Below are 20,525 nucleotides of genomic sequence, written 5' to 3' on the forward strand. Positions count from 1 at the left end.
AACAATTTGTCAAGGTTGGCCAGCAACCAAACTGCCCCCACTTGTGCTCAACGTTTTAGTATAAATAGAGGTGGCCTTCAAGTCATTTTGACACACTGACACTCTTGTGATCTCTCTCTTCATTCTGTTTTTGGGTTTTGATGAAGGAGTGAGAGAGGTCTTGAGTGAGTGCCCTAGCCAAATGTTACCCTAATGAAGAAGCCCTATGCAGTGAATGAAAGAAAGCCCTAACGCAGTCAATGAAGAAGCCTTAACGCATGTCATGGAGGAGACTTCTATAACACAACAAGAAGAAGTTATAACTTGCCCCTAAACGCAGGTCTGAAGAGACCCTAAGCAACTTTCCTTAATTCCCAAACACTGTCCTTGGATAAGACATCTAACCGCAGAGAAAGGAGGGTCATGTTGTGCCCTAGCCACAGAGAATAGAAGGACCAATGCAACATTAGAGACGCAGATGAATGATGTATAAAGGAGGCCTCAACGTGCCCTAGCCAAACCAAGGTTGAGGCCTAATTATACGTGGAAGACATGCCCTGATGTGTGAGGCTAAATCCGTAGTTCAGTTTGTGCCCTAGTCACTATCTAGGTGTGCCCTAATCGCAGACCTTATGTCAGCAGCAACAAGATTGTTTTAGGATCATTTGCAAGAGTGCTGGGCTGCTGTAGTCAAGAGGAGACTTGATATATCAAGCTGCAACAAACAAAGGAAGGCCGAAGTTGTTGATGAAGGATAGATTGCCTAGAAAATGCAGTATAGGGTCTCGTCCTCTCTTAAAAGGGCAACCACAGTAAAGGAGGGCACTTCCGGGCAGATTGAAGGGTTGTTGGAAGTACCCTAACCAGTCCAAGATTGCTGCAATCAAAGACCCTAGAATTGTGAGCTGAAGAAACTGTTAAGGGTTGCCATATGCCCAGAACAAAAGTGTTTTAGGCATGACTGTTAGGTACAACAGTAAAACTAGGACAACTAGGCAATGGTACATACATATTTAGAGCAACTAAGTATGTTGGGACAACAACAATGTTGGATTGATGGGATAATAAGCCGTGATGGAACAACAATACTAGCAACAATGATATTGTGCCACAATTTTCAATGGGACAACACAATGATGAGGCAGTGGCACAATGGGACAACCATGACATTGTGCATGAGTGGCACAATGGGACAACAAGCATGGACAACATGGATAGTTGTGGCAAGCACATGAGACATGTTGTATTACAACATGGTTCAACAATGGCACATAGGACAATAGTGCAGCATGATGAGGTGCAACATGATGACGAGATGCAACACAATTATAGGTGAAGGATTCACCTTGGAGAATCAGTTGAAGCAACATTCGTCAACTGATCTCATGTATCATCTTCTTAGAGATGATCTATGCTCTTATCTAGATAGGTCAAGATGTTGACTTCTTTTGTAAATGTACTCTCTCTCTCTCTCTCTCTCTTTGTGCTGAACTATTGAAGAACATATAAGAAGAATTGATCAAGGGTTTCCCCACATTGGGGTTTGTCCCGGCTAGCGCCACATCTTGTGTCCTCTTGTCTTGGCTTGTCTTCAGTGATTTATGTTTATGTTCTATCTGCAGTTTACTTTAATGCTGATGTGATTGCTAATCTGGAAAATTTATTGAGTGAACTGTGAAAATTGAAATAAATTGCTCCAAGCATAGAACATACCTAAAATTAACAAGAAATGATTTGTGCCACCGATTAAGATTTAATCTTAGCCGTTGGAGTCCCAACAAGAAGATATAAGAAGGGATCGATGTGGTGATGGAGAACACACCAGTGCAGATACTCAATTGCCCAGGCAGTTTGATTTTCTCAGTGGTAGAGATTTAGTGGAGAAGATAGAGCTAGAGGGTGAGTAGCAGGTGGTAGAGGAGGTTAGCAATATTCCAATCTCAGGAAGAGGTAGTGAGAGGATGGTCGAAATCCCTAGAGGTTCTGCGCAGAGGGTGACACAGAAGGTTCAATGCGTGGCTAGGAAGGCAATTTCGGTGGCAAAAATTAGCTGTGGGGTGAGAGAAAATTATCACAATAATTTTGTCAATGTTTTCCTCATATTAGATTGCCAATAGAGCATCTAAATTATTGTACTCAGAATTGTTGTTGAAGAATTATAATAAAACCCTCATATACTGCACCAGTTTTCCCGCATTGGGTTTTTTCGGGGACAATTGTCCAAAAATAACTATGTCAAAATTCTTGTGTGTGTGCTATAATTTCTCAGTTTCCAGTATTTTTATGGTGAAAATTACAGTTGTAATTTTATTCATTGTTTGCCATAGCAAATAAATTGCATAATTTAATTTACAGTTAGGAGAATAATTTCTAGTTGTTGCAATAGATGAAATTTTCACAGCAACGACTAGAAAACAACGGACAACGAATGGCGATGGTGGAAGATGAATCTCTAGAGGACCGACATTGTAAGAGAAACTGGTTGCAAGAATATTCATGTGTAGTCTATGTGTATAAGTAAATATTTATTATTGAATAAGAAATGAATCAGTGATTACAAGCCTTTGTGGCGGTTTGCCTATATAGACATTGACTAGTCACGAAGGCGAATGGTCACGTTGCTTGACCTTGGCCTTTCATAACTAATGGTGTTACAAAGTAATTAATTAATTAATTATTTATTATTAGTATCATTTTTTTATTATTATGTTAAATTTGTATAAGTGCTCACAAACTCGTGCCCTAAGTGTGTTGAAATCTTGCCAAAAAGGGGCTCCACAAGTCTCTTGGATCAGCTTCAAGGGATAGGTCGTATGGGTGCAAAAAGTTGCCACAAAGGTGCCCCAAGAGGGTCGAAAGACCATGCTATATAATTGCTTCAGAGATGATACAATGATATGGGGTTTAACGGTAAGTTTCGCTGGGTGAAACCCACGAGATGAGGGTTCAAATCTCATTGAGTATATATATGACCTGTTGTGTCTTGGCTAGAAGAGTAGGCAACCCCATAGCGGATGTCTCGACTCTTGTTGGGGCATAAGTTTCCTGCTATTGTGCGGCTTGCAGGCGGTTGCATGTAGCCTAGGTTTATAGTGGCAGCCAGTTAGATTTGATCCTGGGTCTGTTCAGGATAACTCTCACCAGTTACTGATTATCCTAGATTTAAAAAAAAATAATTGCTTCAGAGATGCCAATTGAAATGATCTGAACAGATTGAAGACTCCTCTTCTAAGTTTGAGTAGACCAAGCTTCAAAGATTCAAACACTTGAACAAAAAGACCTTAGTCAATGCCTTGAATTAACCCAGCGAATCACTAAACATTAAACCCTCAAGTCTCTAGTTAGGGCTTGTAAAATCCACAAAACAAAACTTCATATAAACTCAGATAGATCAAAAGGCATAACCCAAGTTAAGATAGATATCCAACCACACTTTAAAGTTGATGTTCTCTTAAAATTTTGCATGAATACTCCAAGTCAAGAAACTCAAAGAGAATTAGCACAAACTGATGTGAGGTCAAACCTTTTTATAGTAGTGAAAGGAGCTTCTAGGAGCCAACTTGGAGGGAAAGAAATTTTAAGTTTGAATTTTGAAATTTCATTTTGGAGCCAAAATGTTTAGGACCAAAATTTAAAATGTGAATATCCCTCCAAATCAGAAAAACACTCCAACAATAATTATTTAAGACCTCCCAAAAGCTTTCTAGGCCCATGAGTTGAGAGAGTATCTAACCAATGATGAATTGCTACATCACCTCATTTTGGGACTTTGACTACAAGAAAGGGGGCTCCAACTTTGATTGGGCATGTCTCTCAAACCATGAGGAGCCTCGTGACAAGCCATATACTGTTGGAATCGACATGTCGAGGACTATCATCTTATGACAGTTTCTTTGATCTGCCTAGCCAAAATCTTCATCAAATGCAGGGTACATTGTAAGGGCTCTCTATCCACTAGGACTTCTTGTTTATTAGAACTTCCAACTGATGCAATCTACGACGTATATTAAGAGCGTTCAAAGATTGATGTTGCCATCAATTAGAACACGATTCAACAAAGGGAGCAATGAGGCTCCAATACATTTCTACAAATGAGCAAGTTGTTGACATTCTCACAAAGCCTCTATCTCAAATGAAGTTTGTATACTTCAAGGACAAGCTTGGAGTGGTTGAGAATGCCTCCCTCATTGAGAGGGAGTGTTGATGTTGTAGCATTAGGGCAGACATTCTCCCTAGGTCAAGGGTATTGACCGGGTGCCATGTAATGTGGCTAGGGAGAATGGCCTAGATAGCATCAGGGCCCGGAGTGCTCCCCCAGTCAAAAGGTTCTGACCATATTGCCAAGGGTTACTTGGCTAGTGGGTAGAGTGAGTGCCTCAAAGCATCAGGCAAGTATTTTTACCATTCAAGTGCCATGTGACGACATGGGGGAATGGTAAATGGGCCCAGGGTTTCACCATTGGTCAGGGAGAATTGACTTGGTTCCAAGTGACGACTTGGTTAGTTGGTGACCTAGGACTAGTTTTGTTTTTACTACTGTCAAGGGGCACTTGACCATGTTGCCAAAGGCTAGTGGGTGACTTGATCCTTTGCATGATACTGATGCAAGATGCTTTCTACATGGTTCTAGGTTTAAAACATGAAGTGGATGGATACATTAACATAACAGGCTCATTCATTCTTTTCTTGGGATGGAGAAATTTTCAGCAAAGTGGATATCTGAGAAAGTCAAGGTGAATACCTCCCTAGTTAAGAGGGAGTGTTGATTTTTGGGTAGTTGTGGGAGGTATTTCCCAACTACACAAGTCTGCTCAAGAAATAAAATTTAATTTAATTTTAAATTGCTCAAGTCGGCTCCAAAAGTTCAATTCGGCCTAGCAAGGAGATGCGCCCTTTGGGCACCACAAAAACACTATAAAATGACATCTGATATAAAGAAAACTCGGTGGATCTATGTCACGAATATCTAGTGAAAACCAAGCCCGAGGAAGAGGAAACCTTGTAGCATGAAGAGCAAGGATCAAGGTTGATTGAACATGCATCTTTCTGATCTGAAGTAGAGACCGAATTCTCCGTGGAAGCTAATTCTTTGAGTGCAGGACAGACCTTTAAAGACGAATTTGTGGAAGATTAACTCGTTGAACAGAGGATGAATCTGAGGCTTGTCTTTGCTGATCTGAGGCCAATCTTGGTCTGGTCTGAGTCTTGTCATGAGGTTGATCCAATCTGTGACAGATCTGAACTTCTAGGCTGAATTTCAGGCCCCTCCCGAGGCCAGTTTCTGAGGCAAAAATTCAGTTCTGTTTAGGGCAGACCTGAAGGAAGTTTCAGAGGTCATCTTGAGGCTGATCCTAAGGTCATTTTCTCTGTTGTTTTAAGCTTACATGAGACAGAATGGTTAAGGGCTTGGACAGAGCTGGTAAGGGTTCAGAACAGGGCCTAAGGAAAGGTGATTGACCCAGGTTGACATTTAAAATATCAGTTTGTGCTTTTGTTGAACTGAACAATTTCTCCTAGAGAAGATTACTGGGTTTTCTCCCGAGATTGGGTTTTCCAGGGCAAAATTTTGGTGTCTACTGTGCATGGTTATTCTACTATGTTTTTATTGTTTCTGTTGCATTTCCAGTTGAATTTTCTGAGCATAATTGCTTAATGATGTTCTGGAATGTGCTCAAGTAATATCATATATCATTGGAAGTAATTATCAGTTGCAGAAAATTGTGCTCGTCTAATTAGCTAATTTGTGTATGTGTTCCTTTCCCCATGACATTTTGATTTAGCCAATTCTGCTAGTTAGGAATAAATATTGTAGAAGTCAAGATTGAGTTCAATTGCACATTGAAGGGTGGTTATTGTGTAGAAGAAATGCTAGCCATATTTGTTATTTTTCAAAAGTAGAAAAACATTGCTTTTAAACAATAATTTTGGGTTCGAGATTTCTTGGAAATGAAGTAGATGAGTTGTATAGTAGGGTTTGCATGTTCCCTATTCAAAATATTTTTGTGAGTCTTTAACCTTTGAGAATGGCCAATCTAGCTCATATAATGCTGAACAGAAATGAAAAGTTTAATGCTCAGAATTTCAAATCATGATATTCGAATATAGATTTTGGAAAAACTTCTTGTGTGAAAAGAATCGTAGATAAGATTGATATGGATTTCAAAGTGGCTTATGACACAGAGTCGAGAGGATGGGATGTCTATCAAACTCTTGGTAATAACTAAGCTACTTTTCGAAGTTCAAGATTTTAATTGACACCTTGAACATTACTGGTACTGATAAAGATTTCGCATTTGAGTAGTTGAGCACTATGCTGTTGCTGGATAATAGATGTAAAAAATACTTTGGGCATAGTGTTGAAAAGTATAACTCAGACAGGAGCTTCTGCACATGTTCAATGTGAACACGTGAGAGGTAGTTTGAGATACATTTGAACACAAAAATACTATTTCAGAGAGTATTTCTATTTTACAATACACTTTAGTAAAAAAGTGAGTTTATATTTAGCCGAGTCTAAAATTGTACTTAAACAAGGAGTAATCTTGAAAATAGATTCTTTGCTAAAACTATAAAGACGTCGCAAGGTAAAGGCTTTCTCACACGAGCAGTTGAGAGACAGGGAGAGAGCAGGCAGTCAGGGAAAGCATTCCCTGGCAGTACACAGTTTGAGATGGCAGTTTTGTATAGTTGTACGGATGTCCATACAGTTGTACAGACAGAAACATATGGACTGGTACAATTGTACGGAATTTGTATAGCAGTATTGTACAATAGCCGTATAGTCAATACAGCAGTGCTGTATAATGGAGAATTGCTGTTGCTGATTATTTTAGCAGCTGTACATCTCAAACAGCTTGTACAAGCTCAAATTCAAGGTGTTTTTTGGTATTTTGTGCTTGCTGTTTTTATTTTGGGCAGCGTGTGGAGGTTTCCTCGTAAGTTTTTTGAAGGAATTAAAAGCTGATTTGGAGGAGTAATTACCTCTGTGCGGAATTAATTTCTATGCTTCCATTATTTATTTTCGAACTCTTGTGTGAATGATGCTATGGTCTGAGATTTAATTTTAGCATTAATCAAGTTCAACAAGCTATTTATTTGACTGACATCACAAGGACATTAGTCACCTAAGGCTTGAAATTCTAACATGGTATTTTAGAGCCATTGCAGGGAAAGAGGACCAACAGTAAAAGTCTTTTTTTAAGAGTTTTTGCATTAAATCTCAAAGATGGCAGTAGTGGTGCTCCAGATTGAGGATAGATTGGTTAGATTCTTCAAGAGTCAGAGTATAAACAGGAAGTATGATATTGTGGAGCAAACTCATGTCCATAGGGATTACCACATCAGATTCAGTCAACAGTTACCTTATGATGATCACACAGATTGGTGATCAACTTGCAGCGGTTGGAGAGAAGTTTGTAGAGGTAGAACTAGTGAACATGGTACTGAATGGTTTCCTAGCATCATGGGAACCATTTGCCAAAGGTATTTGTGCTTGGGAAAACCTTCTTGACTTTGAGGGACTTTGGGATGATTATATCTAGGAGGAGATTTGGATGGAGTTGAAGGCCGAGAAGTAGGGTGGTGATGAGAACCTAGCTCTATTTGGTCAGCAAAAAAATAGCAGAAGTAAAAGACCTAGCAAGGGCAAGGGAAAGAGTAAGGAGTCAACCTCAGTCAGGGAAGAAGTGCTTGAGTAAAATCAAGTGCATTGTTTGTCATAAGCAGTCATTATGCATCACGATGTCCAAAGAAGAAGAATGGTAGAGGGGAGCAACAATAGAAGCAGGTAGCAGTCTCTGAAAAAACTCATATGAACAAGTTCATTGCCAAGTTTGAGAAGGATTTCTCAATGATGTCTTACCATTCTACCAACACAATTCCAAGGGATGCGTGGTATGTGGATAGTGGGACATCTTGACATATGACGTGAACCTAACAATTGCTTTCTAGCCTAAAGATGTAGGACTCAAGAGTGCAAGTTGAGCTTGGTGATGATGCCAAGTACCTAGTAGCAGGAGTTGGTACTATTCCGTCTAGCTTGAGTCAAATAATACTTAGATTTTGACGATGTCTTGTTTGTTCTATGTCTCAAGAAGAATTCGCTTCCAGTTTTGTGTTAGTTTTTGGTAGCATTGGATGTGCTCTAGCCATGAAAACTAGTGGAGAGGCTAAGGCACATGAGTTCTAAAGAACCCAAAAATCGTTTGGTGAAATTCCACCCGGATTGTATTTTATTAAAATAATTAATATTTTTAATGGGGTTCCTAAGTCCAAACTTAGGAAAATTAAAATATTAATGGGTATTAATCAAAATATGGGTGAGAATGATCTAGAAGGCGTATCAAGTCAAGTTTTAATCTTAGCCATTGATTAGAGACTTAATCTTGACCGTTGAAGTCTCAACGAGAAAAGTATAAGGAGGCTTGGGGTTCATTTAGAAACACACACAGAGAGAACAAATTGATTTGGAGTTCGATTTCTAGTGCTAGGAAGCTAAGAATTCGAACTAGTGATCATTCTGCAATAGAGGGGTAGGGATAGTTCGGGAGTATTGACAGAGAGGCGAAGAGAAGCTAGTGGAGGCAGCGCAACAGCTAGAAGGACTGATGCTGGGCCAATCTGGGCCCACGGAGGCTTGACGGCGGACGCAGAGCCAAAAGGGCCAGCGCAGGAGCAGTAGGTACCCTCACGTAGAAAGCCGAAACTGTCGGAATAGTCGGGAAGGTTGATGTAGTAGGTAGAAGAGACAACGCAGGGTTGACGCAGGGTCTATGTAGGGCCAGTGCAAAGATAGCTAGGGTTAGCCAGTTTTGTTGCCAGATCAGCCAGAATCCGTTGGGTGAAGTGAGGTAATCTCACTCAATTTTCTGCCATTTTATTTTTCTCTGTTACTGGATTGCCAACAGGGAAACCAACATTGTATTCATAACTACTGCTTAATAATATAAAACCCTCAGAGCTGTTGCATCGATTTCCTGCATTGGGTTTTTCCGGGGACTATTTTGTCCAAAAATAACTATGTCCTATGCATCTTGTTCTTTGCTCAATTTTCTGTTTCATGTAATGAAATATTAAAGTAGTGTAGGCTACAGAAGTAATTTACTTCAGTATTCAGAGAATAACTTGATAATGTATATTAAAATGGAGTAGAAGAAGTAAATTCAATTTTTGTTGCAGTAGGGATTCCTTGGACTAGGAATTTTCACATGGTATCAGAGCATTGATTTTGAAATAGGAAGAGCAGATCCAACGCTGAGCAGAGAGGCCAATAGTTGCATTTGGCAACAATTCAAATCCACTTGAAGGGATTGCGCAGTCCTTGATGGGAAGCAAAGATTCTGACAAAATCTCTCTCTGAGAGAGTTGATAGAGGTACGATTTCTAGTTCATGAGTTTGTAGAGGTAGAGGGAGTGATGCAGAGCCTCAGCGTAGTGCTTGAAGGACGCAGTTTCTACCGGGGCAAAAATCTGTGTGAAAAAGAGCAAAGACACATAGAAGGGAAATTTTCTCTTCAGAGAAATTTTCTCGCCAAAAGTTCAAATTTCTCACTTGCTGGGCAGCAGTGTTGAGCAGTGACTATAGGAGTCAGTTCGACAGTTTGGGTGAGATGGCATCGTATGGGATCAGAGCTCAAGACAGGTTGGAAGGAGCTTCCAACTATGTCATATGGAAGACCAAAATCTTAGCTATTCTGGAGGAGTATGATCTCGAAGCCTACGTCAAGAGCGTTGTGGCTATTTCCGCTGACAATGATTAGAAGAAGAAGTACAAGATCAATCAGGGGAAGGCAAAGAGGTTCATATTCGATGGAGTTTGAGATCATGTGGTCTCAAACTTGCAGGGCAAAGATATAACCTGAGAGATGTGGGAAGCTTTGTCTTCATTGTATGAAGGCTCTTCCGAACAACGGAAGATGTATCTAGAACAAAAGTTGCAGCAGACATTGATGTAGAAGGGAGGAGTTAACTCCTATCTTCACCGTCTTCAGGACACTAGAGACCAACTTGTTGCAGTGGGGTCTACTCCTCAGTCTACTGCGATGGTAAGGACGACCCTGAATGGAGTCTTGGATGAATGGGAAATCTTCGTCCAAAGTATATGGGGCAGGGAAAGACTACCTTCATGGGAGAAGATGTGGGCAACCCTTCAATAGGAGGAATTATAGAGGGACCTTGTAAAGACCAACCTCAATGGCAGTAGTGGGAGTGGCACGAAGACCAAGGAGGAGGAGGAGAACGCAACTCTAGCATCAAAGGGACAATAGAAGCAAAAGCGGAAGGAGGACATTTCGAAGGTGAAATGTTTCAGATGTGGCGAGATGGGCCACTTTGCATCCCAGTGTCCTTTGAAGCAAAAGGATAAGGATGAGAAACATGATCCTAAGGCTGCTCCAACAAAGATTGACGAAGATGAGTTTGCCATGAGTGCCCACGCATCTCCAGGAGGGAAATGGGGTGATATTGAGCTATAGTCGGGAGGACTACATGTGGGCAGGATCCTTGAGGAGTCCACCTCTTGGATCAATTCCTTGCTACGAGAGCCCAAGATTCAGCAGTAGCGAGATGGACTTAGTGTCAGATGATGCAGTGGATTGTTTGGAGAGACAGATGCAGTAGCTTGAGACCAGAGACTGATCAATGCAAAGCAAGGTTGGCAACAGTGTAGATGGCACAATGCAGAAGTCAGCAACAGTGCAGAAGATTCAGAGGGTTAGAGACTAGTAGCAGTTAGATTCCAACATTCATGGTATTATGCTGAACACAGTTAAGTTCAGTAATTTTGGATGTTTTTCAGTTGCTTCTCTTAGCAGCTGAGTTGTAGTACGAATGTAGTGCTAGCAGATGCAACATTTGAGAAGGAGCTGTCGTATAGATGCAGCAGTGGCAGTGTCATGGGCAACAATACAATGGCAGCAGCAACACAATGTTGGTGGCTGCAATGGTGCGAAAAGAAGATGCTTCAGAAACAGAGCAACATGCAGTTGGACATTGTTGGTAGAACACTTTCTGCTAAGAGGGAGTGTTAGTTTTTGGTAGCATTGGATGTGCTCTAGCCATGAAAATTGGTGGAGAGGCTAAGGCACATGAGTTCTAAAGAACCTAGAAACCGTTTGGTGAAATTCCACTCAGATTGTATTTTATTAAAATAATTAATATTTTTAATGGGTTCCTAAGTCTAAACTTAGGAAAATTAAAATATTAATGGGTATTAATCAAAATATGGGTGAGAATGATCTAGAAGGTGGATCAAGTCAAGTTTTAATCTTAGCCGTTGATTAGAGACTTAATCTCGATCGTTGAAGTCTCAATGAGAAAAGTATAAGAAAGAGGCTCGGGTTCATTTAGAAACACACACAGAGAGAACAAATTGATCTAGAGTTCGATTTCTGGGGCTAGGAAGCTGAGAATTCGAATTAGGTGATCATTTTGCAGCAGAGGGGCAGGGATAGTTCGGGAGTATTGACATAGAGGTGGAGAGAGGCTAGTGGAGGCAACACAGCGGCTAGAAGGATTGATGCTGAGCCAATTTGGGCCCACGCAGAGCCAGAAGGGCCAGTGCAGAAGCAGTAGATGCCCTCATGCAGAAAGTCGGAATTGCCGGAACAACCGGGAAGGTTGACGTAGTAGGCAGAAGAGACAACGCAGAGCCTGAAAGGCTGACATAGGGCCTACGCAGAGATAGCCAGGGTTAGCCAGTTTCGCTGCCAGATCAACCAGAATCTGCGGGGTGAAGTGAGGTAATCTCACTTAGTTTTCCGCCATTATAACTTGATAATGTATATTAAAATCAAGTAGGAGAAGTAAATTCAGTTTTTGCTGCAGTAGGGGTTCCTTGCAATGTTGCATTAATCATTATTGGGATAATATCGACGCGAGGAAGAAATCGTAATTATCGGGAAATAATCGGAAATAATCAGGAAATAATCGTTCGGTACAAAAATATTCATTTTTTTTCATTTTTTTTTAAAATTTTTTAATATCTAAACCATCTACAACATAAAATAAATACATTGACACATAAATATGATAAAAGAACTAATATATAAGATGTTTAAGATCATTTCTAGTTCTAAAATCACACATAACATTGAATCATGTCCTGAATAGTAAGTACTGACTCATGAGTCCCAACCCAGCCTCAAAATATCAACAAAAAATATAATAATGTATCTCATCATGTCATAATGTCATATACAATAAAATGAAGAAAATAACTAAAGTCTAATCCTATTATTTTCCCCTGCCCCTCTTGCGAGAAAATGCCACAACTTTCCCTTTCCCTCTAGATATAGATGTTGGTGCCCGTGCTAGTGGAGATGGCAGTGGAGTCTGATGTGCTCTAGAAGCTGAAGAACTAGAAGTAGGAGCTATAGGAGGTAGACCACGTCCTCTACTGGTGGTAGGGGTAGCCCGTGTAGGTGGTGTCACCTCCTCCTCTTGTTCCTCCTGCTCCTCCTCCCCCTCCACTACATCTTGCACTAACCAATCATCAGCAGACTCCATGAGAGGCCTCTCGGCTTCAACCCTCCATGCAACAGTGGTGTCAGTCCCATCCAATGAGATGGCATCCACATCAGGTGTCCTCTGAAGTTGCCTCACCCACAATCGAAGATTGTAGTAGACGTAGATCATGTCATTAAGTCGCTGGGACTCCAACCTATACAAAGATCATGAAATAATAATTAATAATTAAAAAAAAATATTGTTTAATGAATTCAAAAATTTATTTGGAAATTTGCAATATTTTAAATGTTTAAGTGTTATTCTGTTGTGCTTCTTGTTGTGTATTTTTTCAAATACAATCCAGTTGCGCTCACATCCTGAGGAGCTACATGTTTGGCTGAGGATGCGAATGGCAAGCTTTTGCAGAAGGGGTACCCTGCCACCATACATTTTCCACCATGCATCTACAACAGAATTACAAATAAAATTTTAAATAAACATAAGAAAAAAATGGAATTTGAAGAGACAATGAAATTTGAAACAAAGTTACAAACTAAAAAATATCTGGCATTTTAATCGTCCTATAAGTGACAACCATCTCAAAGCCAAACTTGCCCCTTGCCATCCTATATGTCTCAATTTGTTTAGAGATCTCTATACGTTGTTCTGGAGATCGCACCATCTTCTGGACACAGGATAAGAATCCATCCATGATTTCAGCATCAAAATTAAATCCACATGCATAAGAAAATGCAGGGTTCAGGAAAAGCCCAGCAGCATGAATGGGACGATGGAGTGTGTTGTTCCATCGCTCATCAATCACTCCCCATAGGAGGAGTTGTCTTTGAAACCCATCATCTCCCTTACCATCATAGTAGGCCCGAATGGCTTCTTTGGCCCTGTCCATGGCCTCATACAAATAGCCCATTGCGGGCTTCTCACCATCAACCAATCGAAGAACCTTTACCAAAGGTTCAGTAACAGCGCACACCTCTTGCACTCGCGCCCATAAGTCTTCCTAATATGAAACTAGTCTACATACGACCTCTCCCTCTGGTTTGCGGCTCATTGGCAAAGCACGCCACTCCTCTGAAAGAAACATTCTCTTCACATCCCACATAGAATTCAAGAGGGATTGAAGAGATATGAAACTGGTGGCAAACCGTGTAATGGCGGGGTGCACCAACTCTTTGTTGTTGGTGAATCTTCTCATCAAGCTAAGCACAAATGTATGGTTATATATAAATTTTGTAATGCTTTTGGATGAATCAACAATATCTTTGACAAAGGGAATTTTCCCTATGTCCTCCAACATCAAATCAATACAGTGTGCAGCACAAGGTGTCCAAAATAAAGTAGGATGCCTATCCATAAGCATCCTGCCAGCAACAACATAATTTGCAACATTGTCCGTTATGACTTGGACAACATTTTCTGCACCCACCTCCAAAATAAACACATCTAGCAAATCACATAAAGTTCTTGCATCTTTGATTTGTGCAGATGCATCAATAGATTTGATAAACATAGTCCCCTTGGGACAACTAACCAAGAAGTTTATAAGGGTTCTCCCCTTTTGGTCAGTCCAACCATCTGACATAACAGTGCATCCTGTTTGTGCCCATGATGCCCTAAAATCCTCCAATCTTTGGGTGCAGTCACGCTTTTCATTTTGAAGAATCTGGCCTCTGAAATCATGATAAGAAGGGATTTTGTACCCTGGGCCAACACTTGCAATAGCATCAACAACAGGTTGGAAAAATGGATTATTCCTTACAATGCTGAAACTCACTCCAGAGGAGAAATTTTGCTAGCAACTTGTCAGCTTGTTCTTTCTCAGTTCTTTTTAGCATTGAACCTGGTGTTCTTTTTCAGCTTGATGGCTGTGAACCAGGTGTGGTTCGAGGAACAAAAAATGATGTGGCAACTATTGGATTAGTTGATGCTGCAGTAGAACCAGTGCCACTTCCTTCAACCGACCTTTTTAGTTGCCTTTTGATTTCTTCTTTGGCCTCTCTAGTCTACTCTAAATTTTCCAATGCTCTCATGGCTCTTTGGATGAGTTCAGGAGTTGTATTTGTACAAGGCCCCACATTTTTTCCAGGGATTTGTGCAAGGTAAAACTTCAACCTATACATCCCCCCAGACATAGGGTGGTCACACAACTTGCAAGTCAAGTCTATTATTCGGAGCATTAGGTTCACCATATTCCCAGAAAGGATCCAATTTCCTTGGCATGTTTGTTTTTGAACTTTGAAGTTGCAAACTTGAATGGTGTTTCAGTGCAGTTGTGAACCTATGGGAAAACCCAAGTTACCCAACCTAAAATAACCATTCCAAAGTTCAAACACAAGTTACCCAACCATTCCAAACCCAAGTTACCCAACCAAACGGCAAAAACAATGAAAAAAACATAAACAATGTTTAAAACAATGAAAACAAAAAAAAATTGGTTCCCATAGTCATACCAAGTTACCCAACCAAAAACAATGAAGAAATACAAAAACAATGTTTAAAAACAATGAAAACAAAAAAAAAATGGTGCCCATACCAAGTTACCCAACCAAAAACAATGAAAAAATACAAAAACAATGTTTTTAAACAATGAAAACAAAAAAAAATTAATCCACATACCGTTTCTATGGAGAAATCGGGATTTTCTCCTCTAAGCATTTCGAATTAGCTTCAAAACCTTTCTAGCTTAGTCTCCTGGCTCTCATCTGCACTCCGCGCGCGACTATCCAAATGAATTCATAAAAAAACCAAAAAAACCATATAAAACCTTGTTGCCGAAGCCCTGCGATTTTTCAGTTGTTATTGCAATAAATTCGAATTTATCGTGATAATTTCATAAAAATAGGCTAAATTTTTTTTCCTGCGATAATTTTGTATAAAAATCGCGATAAAATTGTTGTATCGAAAAATTGCGATAATTTGAATTTATCGCGATTTTCACAACACTGGTTCCTTGGACTAGGAATTTTCACATTTTGGTCATGGAGGATAAGGGCTTTGCAGTGGTGTTCCAGAACTAGCAATTCTTCATCAAACAAAAGGATTCTAGCCCAGTTACAACTTAGGTGATAGGAGTTAGAGAAGGTAATTTGTATAGGTTGTAGGGTGAATGTGTTCAAGATTTGGTGCATAATAGTGGCAACATGTGTAAGTTGTGGCACAAGAGGATAGGGCACTGCCCTCAGGGCATTGCCTATTTTGAGGGAGATAGTCATAGGCTTTCTAGAGTTCCATATTGAGCAGCATAGTGTATGCAAAGGGTGTATGCTTGGAAAGCATGCCAAGATAGCTCTCTCAAGTAACAAGCATAGGTCTAAGGCAATTCTAGACCTAGTACATTCAAAGGTTTGTGGGTCAATGTTAGTAGCATGAATAATTTGATAGTGTGTATTATGTTTCTTGTATTGATGATTTTTCTCACAAGACTTGGATCTACTTTTTAAAGACCAAGGATGAGGTCTTTATTAGGTTTTAAGAGTTCAAAGCTCTAGTTGAAAATGATAAAGGAAGAAGATCAAAGTCTTGAGATTGGACAATGGGGGAAAGTATACCTCCAAAGAGTTTGAGGGTTTTTGTAAGGAGGTAGGAATCAAGAGGGAGCTGACAGTTCTGTACAACCCACAATAGAATGGGGTTGCAAAGTGGAAGAATCAATCCATCATAGGGGTTGCTAAGGCCGTGATACATGACTAGGACTTGTGAATGTTTCTTTGGGCAAAGGCATGCAACACAACAATCTACATCCAAAACTGGTGTCCTCACAAGATCTTGGAGGAAAGGTTTTATTTGGAGGTTATAGTGAGACTTGAAAGGCTTATAGGGTCTATATTCCATAGCAGAGGAAGTGAGCTGGGATGTGAAGCTTGAGTAAGACCTTACAACTAGGAAGTCTCATGAGCCTATTCCAGTGCCAAAGGATGAGGAGTAGGAACCTTCAAAGGTTGAGCTAGGGTTACTAGTGATTTTTAGGGAAGTAAAACAACATTTAGGTGAAGAAAGAAAGATTGGATCCCTCTCTACTTTTGTCAAGAGACCTCAATGGTTCAATTAGACATTGAGGGATGCTCAGGAGCATGTTGAGAATCCTAGGCACACTTTTGGAGAGAGAAAATCTGCGAAGAAGATTCTAGATTATATGGCATTGATGAGCAACATTCTATATTCCAAACTTTCCAGTTTTAAGGTGACAACACATGAGAAGCTATGGTAGGATGCCATGGAGTACACCATGAAGAATGATGTTTGGGACATAGTGCCAAGATTGGAGGGGAAGCTAGTTGGGAGTTCCAAGTGTTTGTACAAGATCAAGCATGTTGCAAATGCTAGTATTGAGAAGTTAAAAGCAAAGTTTGTGGTGAGAGGGTTCTCCTAGAGAGAGCGAGTGGCCTGTGACGAGACATTTGCTCTAGTTGCCAGGTATACTTCTATTAGAGTTGTGATGCCCTTGGTTTCATTTATGGATGGAGAATACATAGAATGAATGTGAAAACAACTTTCCTCAATGGGATCATTGAAGAAGAAGGTACGTAAAGCAACCTCAAGGGTTTTTGAGGTACATGGTAAGGAGTCTCGTGTGTGTAAGCTTAAGAAAGCCTTGTATGGACTCAAACAAGCACCAAGATCATTGGATTCCATGATTGATAGATATCTACGAAGTATGGGATTCACTAAAAGTGAAGCAGATTCTAACTGACATTATATATTTGTTCAAAAGTGATCTTATTTTGATGTTTTATGTAGATGACTTATTTTTGACAAGTGCAGAGAAGCTCATTACAGAATGCAAAGTAGACATGGATGTTGAGTTTGATGAATGACATCAACTTGATGCCTCACTTCTAGGGGTTGGAGGTTTGGCAGAGACTAAGGGAGGGTTTTCTAGGGCAAGGTAAGTATGCAATTCATATCTTAAAGATATTTCAGATGGAGGATTGCAAACCCATGGCCACACCCATGATCACTAATTTAGTAATTTGAAGGTGGTGGCAACTCGAGATTCAAATTTGGTGGATGCCATGATGTACATGTGGTTGATATGTCCCTTGATGTATTTGGTCAACACCTGGAGAGATATATCTTTTGCAGTGAACACCTTGAGCTAGTTCATGATAGAGCTAAGGAAGGAGCATTGTGTAGCAGCAAAATGTGTGCTCAGGTATTTAAGGGGCATGGCAGAGTATGGTTTGAGATATCATGGACATGTTGAAGTGAAGTTGCAGGGTTATTTAGACTCAATTTTGGCAGTTAGTGCAAGAGATAGGAAGAGCACCTCAGGATGTTGCTTTAGCTTGGGATCAACGATCATATTATGGTTCAATAGGAAGCATACTTCTGTCGCACTTAGCACAATAGAGACTGAATACATAGGAACTAGTATTGCTAGTTGTGAAGCTATTTGGCTTTGCAAGTTATTTGTGGCATTGTCTGATAAGGATTCAGAGCCTATAGTCACTTAGTGTGATAATCATAGTTGTATCGAACTTTGAGAATCTAGTGTTTCATGACTGATCCAAGCATATCGAGACCAAATATCACTTCATTCAAGACAAGGTTAAGAACAGTGAAGTTCCAACATATTCCCACATATCAATAGGTAGTTGATATTCTGACCGAGCCCTTGATGAAAGAGAGGTTTGAGGCATTGGGATATAAATTTGGATTGGTATAGCATTCCTTCCCCGCTAAGAGGGAGTGTTGAGAATTGCAACTCGGATATGAACTTTCACACATGTTCAATGTGAACATGTGAAGTAATTCTAGATATTTTCAAAAAAGAAAAAGTATTTTTGAAATGTAATTATATTTTCGGAAAAATAATTCTATTTTGTATTTCACTTTAGTAAAATAGCAGTTGAGTCTAAAGTTGTACTTAGACTAGGAGTAATCTTAAAAATAGAATGTCTGTTAAAGCTATTAATACAGGGTGAGGTAGAGGCTTTCTCACACACTTGAATAGTTAAGCTAGAGAGAGAGAGAGAGAGCAGGCAGCCATGAGAGAGGCATTCCTGAGCAGGATGTAGTTCGAAACAACAGTTTTGTACAGTCATATGGATGTCCATACAGTTGTACAGAGTACAGACCATACTGTATGGATCCATACAGTCTTATGGAATCCATATTGCGGCGTTGTACAGGTGCCATACAGTCTGTGTAAGAGTGGTGTACAACAGAGAATTGCTATTGCTGATTTTTCAGCAGCTGTACATCTCAAGCAGCTTGTAGGAGCTCATATTTAAGGTTTTTGTTTTTGGTATCTGTACATGCTGTTTTTTTTTGGGCAATCTGTGGAGGTTTCCTTGTAAGTTTTCCAAAGGAATGAAAAGCTGATTTGAAAGGGTAATTACCCATGTCTGTGGAATTAATTTTTATGCTTCCACTATATAATTTCTAACTATTGTGTGATTGATGCTATTGTTTGAAATCTAATTTCAGCAATATATTTGTTTGATTGCGTTCATAAGGGCATTGGTCAGCTAGGGCTTGAAATTCTAACAAATAGTAGCGGGACTGAGTCTTCTGAGATAGCACTTGCAATGAGGTTTATGAGCAAGGATAACAAATATTGTGATGAGAATGATAATAACTCTTATGAGATATGTAAAGGTAGAAAAGCCATAAAAACAAATTATTGTGGTAAGCTGTGGAGTATAAGCAGAGTTTGTTATCCTTCTTTGCTATTACAGAGTACATTCATGTAGACCCAAGTTATAGGGGAGTTGGGATGGATAGGAAGCATGTAAAGTTATAGCATTTAATGTCAATGCATCAAAAGAAGTGGTAAGTTATGACATGCTTTCTATGTGGTTTATGGTCCTTGGCGATTGGTAACTGCTATGTCCACGGAATAATTATACCAAGCAGAGCTTGACCCCGTGAGTATCGAGAGAATGAACCTGCGACCTCTCAATAGTAGAGGTGCTTTAATGACAGGGACTCGACCAACTAAGCTAACCATTAGGGTTGGTAAGTTATGACATGTTATCTTAAGGTTCAAATGATTTTATCTGAAGTTTTCAAATCACTGGCTTTTTAAAGTTTGACTCCTTCACATTAGTTCCTTTTTCTCAGGCATGCAAAAAGAATGTCATTTTTATGCCTTCTAGAAAATATTTTTCAAAGCCTTGAACAATTATTGGTATGAGATTCACATATTTTGGGGAAAAATATTTTAGTTAGTTTAAACCTACAAAGTATATAAACTGCTTGCTGTTGACTAATGACATACAATGCATGAAAGAAAGCGGTTAACTCTGATTTCTGCAACTAATACTTTGCATTATTCTTATGGCAATAGAGAAGGTCAATCCAGATATCAATTCTACAAAGAAAACAAGTGTTAACAAGAAAGAGACAGGTACCGCTGGTTCAACAGTTACAGTTATTGATGACGAAAACTCATGAATTGAATCTATACCATTTATATTTGTATTTAGAATATACTATAAGTATAGCAACTGTAGATCACTACATCTATGCATGAAAAAAGGTAGTAACTCTAAAGTTTGCAATTTTCTTATGTTGCGATAGGAAAGTTCAATCCAGAGTCCAATTCCACAAAGAAAACGAGTGTTGACAAGAAGGGGATGGGTAACGTTGGTTCAACAGCTGCAGTTACTGATGTCAGGGAACTTGTGAACTGCATCTTAGATAAAACAACTGCTGCAGTTCTTTCAGAGGTAAACAGTTTCTTAGTGGACATTTCATATAGATTTATTGGGAGATAGCTTGTGCCATGCTATAATTCTAATGACTGATTTTCTGAAATTTTCTTCCAGATTACAGGGGATGCTATTGAGCAGCATGGGAAAGACCTGGGACCCATTGTAGCTGGAGCAGTCAGGAAACGCTTGGTTCCTGACATGGAGAGTCTCATAGTGAGTGATATTCAGGCTCATGTTGTCGTGAGAATGTTCCTATTCTAGAAAATTTCCTTTATTTAATAATTTTTTCTATTAAGCTTTTCTCCTGTTACAGTTACAACATTCGCTTAAGATTGTCAATGCCATTGTTTCCTCCCCTTCCATTGTAGTTTACCAATAACATTACTTATGTTTAAGTACCTTCCTACTCTCTTTATACCGAAGTTA

At 39.6% G+C, this 20,525-nt stretch overlaps 1 protein-coding gene across 1 annotated transcript in view; it reads left to right on the forward strand.

Annotated features, from left to right (window-relative positions):
• LOC149236633 (YbaK/aminoacyl-tRNA synthetase-associated domain-containing protein) overlaps positions 1–20,525 on the forward strand; it is a 65,153-nt gene that overhangs the window by 44,097 nt on the left and 531 nt on the right. Inside the window, exons 8-14 of the mRNA XM_089368986.1 lie at positions 6,085–6,192; positions 6,310–6,393; positions 6,564–6,854; positions 18,871–19,071; positions 19,703–19,792; positions 19,966–20,114; positions 20,214–20,312. Of these exons, the coding sequence (XP_089225112.1) occupies positions 6,085–6,192; positions 6,310–6,393; positions 6,564–6,854; positions 18,871–19,071; positions 19,703–19,792; positions 19,966–20,114; positions 20,214–20,312 (1,022 nt within the window). The remainder of the gene's footprint in view (positions 1–6,084; positions 6,193–6,309; positions 6,394–6,563; positions 6,855–18,870; positions 19,072–19,702; positions 19,793–19,965; positions 20,115–20,213; positions 20,313–20,525) is intronic.

The sequence above is a fragment of the Pinus tabuliformis genome, chromosome 8, assembly GCF_031772625.1.
Source record: "Pinus tabuliformis cultivar Carrire ecotype Pingquan chromosome 8, CPIR1, whole genome shotgun sequence".
Lineage (NCBI taxonomy): Eukaryota > Viridiplantae > Streptophyta > Pinopsida > Pinales > Pinaceae > Pinus > Pinus tabuliformis.